Source organism: Akebia trifoliata, chromosome 15 (assembly GCF_017979445.1).
Source record: "Akebia trifoliata isolate Shusen 1 chromosome 15, ASM1797944v1, whole genome shotgun sequence".
Taxonomy (NCBI): Eukaryota; Viridiplantae; Streptophyta; class Magnoliopsida; order Ranunculales; family Lardizabalaceae; genus Akebia; species Akebia trifoliata.
The window spans coordinates 25,441,834-25,447,952 of record NC_141389.1 but is presented as its reverse complement, the minus strand read 5'-3'; the positions used below and the strand labels follow the sequence as shown (position 1 = coordinate 25,447,952).

The 6,119-nt window shown below is 33.8% G+C and overlaps 1 protein-coding gene across 1 annotated transcript; it reads right to left on the bottom strand.

Moving 5' to 3' along the window:
* Window positions 1-795: 795 nt before the first annotated feature.
* Window positions 796-5,335, bottom strand: LOC147384793 (OVARIAN TUMOR DOMAIN-containing deubiquitinating enzyme 9-like). The gene is made up of 9 exons (XM_086426722.1): window positions 5,174-5,335; window positions 3,979-4,022; window positions 3,412-3,466; window positions 2,767-2,841; window positions 2,546-2,618; window positions 2,396-2,444; window positions 2,168-2,252; window positions 1,661-1,717; window positions 796-1,111 (listed from the first exon to the last, which is right to left on the bottom strand). Exons 1-7 carry the CDS (start codon window positions 5,195-5,197, stop codon window positions 2,228-2,230), a joined length of 345 nt encoding a protein of 114 aa, XP_086282848.1. The 5' UTR covers window positions 5,198-5,335; the 3' UTR covers window positions 796-1,111; window positions 1,661-1,717; window positions 2,168-2,227.
* Window positions 5,336-6,119: the final 784 nt, after the last annotated feature.

Genomic DNA, 6,119 nt, shown 5'->3' with positions numbered 1-6,119 from the left:
CCAAAACAAAGGTCTATCCAACATTGGCCCCTCAAAGTTCTAAGTTGTTATCGTGACACTTTGAAGGGGCACTGTTAGGCACTTTTTATAAATTTGGGAGAATTAGATTTCCTTGATTTTTTTTTTTTAAAATTATTAAATGAATTAGTAATTTAGCATTAAGAGTGCATCTACTCTGATAATTTGAGAAGTTATCCAACTCAACTTTCCTTGTGCAACAAATGAGTAGAATACCACTTTGAAGATATATTCTACCATAAATTAATATTTGTACGAAAATACATGTTCACTATGATACAAATGGATCAAATCATACTGCACCAGTTTTGAGCCTCAAAGATCTCGTGGAATTTGTTACATGTAAACATGTTCACTGTTATTGTTGGGGGCTTAAATGAAGGATGTGCAATCATGATATTTTATGAGTCGCAACCCAGAATGGTTTCCCGTTCCTATAACAACGTTAGGTGTCCACGTGAGTGCATGGCTTGGTTAAGAGCCCTAGGTGTCAAACTCAACAAAAATGTGGCTGTGAGCCAAAAAAATTTTGTTCAACTTATTTGCTGGTCTATATCTCCTTGGATGTAGGAACTTTTGTTTGCATTGTATCATATCATTTGGTCTATGTCGGATTTGCCATAGGTGTGCTATCCATATGACCTGACTCAGATATCCCACCAATTCATATATTTAAAATAAGGACTTTAACCTCCAAAAGCTCTACTCATTTAGAATCAATGCTAGTGATCTTCGAATAAATAACAACATCGATGTTAGCTAAAAATGAGAGCAGACTGAAAATCTGAACCATTATAACACCATTATTACTAGATAATAGAAAAAAAAGAAAAGACAAAGAGAAGTCTCACATAGAGAAAGGATTGTCTAAGAGTGAGCAGAGTCAGCAAAATAAACAATTATGTAATGATGGGCACCTTGTCCATGTCCATCTGGAAGACACATCTGCCCCAGCTTGAGTGACACCCCAAGTAGTAGAATGTCAACAAGAGAGCTGAAACTTCTTCGTCTTCCATTGGTCCATCAACCCCGGCCCCGAGTGCTTATTTCCACCAGCTTCTCTTCTTCTTCTTCGTCTCAAATTCTGGTATACCTGGATACAAACCACAATGGTGAGCAAACAAGCATTAGTATTCCAATACTAATTATAATAGATTCAGGATCCAATACGGTGTCCCGTTCCTATAAAATAGAATAGGTGTCATAGTTGGTGTTTAAAACACCTTGGGCTCCTAATCAAGCTGTTCACACAGCCCAATGTGTTTATTTCCTAATCCAATTGTGCCACGTAGACACCTATCCTATCTATAAAAACGGGATATCGTATGAGATCTCGACTCGTTATAATAATCACTGCTATCCCCTCAAATTTTAGTCCCTGCAAACAATTAATGAGACTAAAGACCCCACCACAAGGAACTTTGTGAGCAAAAATATCTCAAGTTATAGCATTAGGCCTACCCAAGATGTTCTACTCAGGTGGTGAAGAAACTGAGCATATAAAAGGAGAGATTCTATTGCCACACCAACTTTTGCTAACGCCACCCCAATTCATATGTAAATCACCAAAGAATTAGCACACATCTTGGAGTGGCATTAGTAAAAAGTTGGTATGGAGCTCTCTATAAAACATGGAGCTCACCTCCTTCGGAATTAATGGAGTTGTAGTGCACCTCTGCCCAAAAGCTCAAGAGAATTACTGCAACAGACATGCACAACAACCAACAATCGCTCATCAAACAATTATAGTATAGCAAGGCTAAATCTTTTTCATACAATCAACAATATAAGGCCATACGTCGTATTATATTTTTCAATATCGAAGGACCAACTACATTGTTTTCCATCACAAGGAAACTATACCTTCTTGAAGGACCAACTACACTATTTGTCTAGTTTGGTGCCCTACAAGTACCATAATCGACTACTAGGACCCCAAATTTTTGGGATGAAGGCTTTGGTGAGGATGATGATGGAAAACTAGGAATAAACCTTTCGTCTTTGTTTTTGTTGTTATTATGATTATTATGGCTATAAAACAGCACTGCTTGATCAGCGGTAAAATCAAACCAAGGATAAGTAATCGGGCTTCGTCGAAAGAACACTAAGGTGCACGTAACAGAAAATCGGAACTTTTGAAATCTCTTACCTTGTTTTGATTTCCCATTTTTAGGGAGAATCTCGATTTGACATGTATCCTTAAAAGATGTTATGAGAAGTATTTTAACACCATACTGCACCAAAACATTACAACAGGCATCAGTAATCAATGAAGTGGTCACTTGTTCAAGTGGCCAAGATTAAAACTTTCTATGATGTTCTCAAAATCATTCGATGAAATACAAAAAAGAAAATTTTAAAAGATCAAAATCAATACCAAATCTGCGGCAGCTTGTAAAGTGACATGATCACCCCATTCGCCAACACTTTTCATCCATATTAACAGTATGAACAGAAGTAATTCTTAGCCAAGAACGTCAGTATTTAAAACGAAAATCGAATGAAAAGCAGAGGAGTAGAATAATACTTGGACATCTTCTCCAATAGTCTTCCATAGACACAGGAACATGTCCTCGATAAATCTCTGGATGAGATTTGAGCTGCAAAATACCAAACATTGCACCAGTAAGTATTAAATTCAAACTCACTCTAGACCAAGCCATTTACACAACTAAGATAACAAGTTTTGAAGTCCTAATGAAGGCCAAAAAAATATGTTTGTATTTGGAAAAACAAATAAATACCAACCTGATTAACAATATTTTCTCTCACAAACATGTGGCTTTCTTCCGTATTGTATAATTGGTCCGATAAAGCACGAAACTGGGAAATATTCGGAACCAATGAGACATCAAATTGAAGTTAACAACATAATAGACCATAATAAGATTGTAATTGGTCTTTTTAATCACACTGCAACAGTGGATCAAACCAAGATATGAACACCAAGATACGAACACCAAGATTTAAGTTATATTCTATGTTTCAAGAGGACACACCTTAGAATTGAAGTAGTTCAAATAAAATAAAATTTCAACATTTCTAACTCTTTTCTTTTATAAGCAAACTGACTCTTCAGACTCTAAAGTACAACACTTACAAAGAAAAACAACGAAGGGAAACAAGGGCAAGATTAGTTTTAATTGGAATACAAACTATTACAACCTATTTTGTGTTGTAAGTTACATAACACTCTAGAAATCTATCGTTAGGTACATAACACTCTAGAAATCTATGTTTGTAAACTTTTATTGACAATCAAATGATTATGCCATCACAATTATGGTACACATATTGCATTAGTTATAATTAGCCCATGTAGCCTTATAGAAAAGATTTTTGTTTTTTATAGAAAAAAAAAAAGCATAAAATGAAGATGCAAGAGTAACAGACCTGGCAGTTACCATCTGCTTGAACTTCAGTCTCATTCAAGTTATATAACTTTAATCTACATAAGAAAAAAGCATCTCCAAAGTCAAATAAAGTAGCTATAGAATACAACTTAAAGAAGGGAATGGTAGCTATTCTTAAGGGAGTTTTACCAAAAAGGGCAAACAAGAAGCCAAAATTACCATACAAGTTTTACAAATGTTTACAAGATAGGGGATACATCCCATTTGGTAATAGAATTATTTTGCCAAATAAAGCACCTGTTGTACTTGCATAGGTATAAATTTCAATAAATGAAGACCCTATTTGGTAAAATTCTATTGTCATATAGGGGATATCTCTAACAATCGAATCACCACTTATATATATATTTTTTCCTTAAGTAACAACGAATAGTTCTTTTTACAAATATCACTTAAACGATTTGTATATCTCAAAAAATGATTCAATTGATAAGCTAAGAATCAACCCAAAGATATAAAAGCTTCTTCCCTCATATGAACCACTTATGATTTGATACATATAAATCGTCTTTTGAACATTATGGCAAGGAAAAGATAGAGATTGTACCTGTCTAGCAGCCTTTCACGATCTGAACTTGCATCATAAGAAAACTGCCAAGAAAGTTAAGAGTGAGATGATGATGATGATAATAAGTTGAAAGCCCTTAATTTAACACCATGGAAATGGAGGTTCACATCCTACTAAATAGAGCCATAAACTTCATTTTTTTTCTCAAAATAATTTGTTTTTTTTTCCTTTGTTTATTTATTGCACATAATAATAAAACAAACAAACTTAGTTACTGAAAATAATAATCTATCCCTCCTAATTGAAAGGATTTCATTTTTTTCCCTTCCGTATTGTGTATGCCTTCTTCCTCATTATAGAGATCATCCTCACAAAAAATCAGCCAATTCTGAAACTTCTAACCCATATGAGACAAAATACATAGGCAAAATAGTTGGCTATTGATCCTGCCCCATATACATTTACATTGACTTAGCCGAGATATTCACCATATCACACGTCATATCAGATCTTGGACAAGTCCCACATTGAATATCCCCCTCATTTCACAATAATACTGAGATGACTCGGTCAAGTCATCATGGTCTTGCTATGAGCATGGTTTTAAATCTCGTCCGAGGCTGGGATGATTTGTCCCATACGTCTCGGTATTGTCCACAAACAAGGCGGATAGACAAGTCAAATGTATCGGACGAGATTTAAAACCACAGTTCATCATTCTCATTGTTGAACGAGACGACTCAAACATATTAGAAAACTCGTCCTAGACGACTGGGTCTCGTTCATAAAAACGAGTTTTGAAACCATGGTTATGATAGCTTCTATTAACACACCAACTTTTATCTGTAACACACAAAATTATAAGCAGATCCTTCAATTTCAGAAAGATTGGTGTGTTGTAAAATTGAATTAGGTTGCTAATGAAAAGTTTTTTTTTTCTTGGCTAATTAGTTCTCCCCTCTTACTAGCCTTTTGTAATTCCTCTTGTTTCTCTTTAACACAAACAAAATCCTTCTCAAATCTCACATGAACAAAACCAAATCAGATAACTCTTACCCTAATTTTAATCTCCAAAAATTCGAACGAATCTAAAACAAAGAATTAAACATGGAGAAAGAAGAACTAACGTTAATTCATTCTCTAAGTCTAATTTCAAGCTCCACCAAAATTCAAACAAAACGATTCAAAATGAGCTAAAACAAGAATAAAAAAAATGAAACAAAGAAGAACTTACGTTCGTATCAGACCAATATTCCATGTTAGAATCTGAAAGCTTCGAGATGAATCACAATCACAGACCTTCGAATTCGAAGAACACAAGAGCAAAAAAAAAGAAATAAATATAGTGAGATTTTTTAAGAAAGCGCGTTTGAGACTCCCAAGATTATGATTGCGGAGATCTTACAAAAAAATTGTTTCGTACAGACCTCACAGAAACCTGAGATCCACCAATCATATGTACCCACGTGTATTGAAAGGTATACCTAATTTACAAAAATATCCTTTTAAAAACAAAATATCCTTGTATGTTTGACGTGGCAAACACTGAGAAGTCTGTGAACACTGTGAGAAAAAAATCTAGTGAGCAAAAACCGACTCAGAGTTTACGGAGGAAGAATCGAATAAAGAAGTATGATAGGCATTCAAGATAGAAAATATTCGGAGATTTAAAAGACTGACACGAGAAGTTTGTCAGTTTTAGAAAGAGAAAAGAACTTGCCAAATATTTGCAATGATAATGTGATATGGGGATCACCATATTATTATGATTGAAAACAATGGTTTCTAAGAAAAGGATCATTAGTGGTCTTCATGTTAAAATAAATGTTAATAATGTTGATTAATATTTATTTAAAATTGATTCAAATAAAATTAATTTAATTTATTTTAAAATGATATTTGAAAGTTACTTTATGGTTGGTGTACTTTTTGTTAAAGAAAAGTAAGTATTTTTTAAAAGAACATTTCTATTGGTTGATAACTTTTCACATGGATTGAAATTTGTAAAAGTTCTTTTGGTTCCTTTTTTCAAATTTTTATAAATCCCACATTGCTTTTTAAAATGTTTTGGAGGGATTTTTAAACCTATAAATAAGAACCTATTCTCAACTCTTTCTTCATTCCAAAGACTCTCTCCTTGAGAGTTCCTAATGGCTTCAAGCTATATGGAAATTTAATAA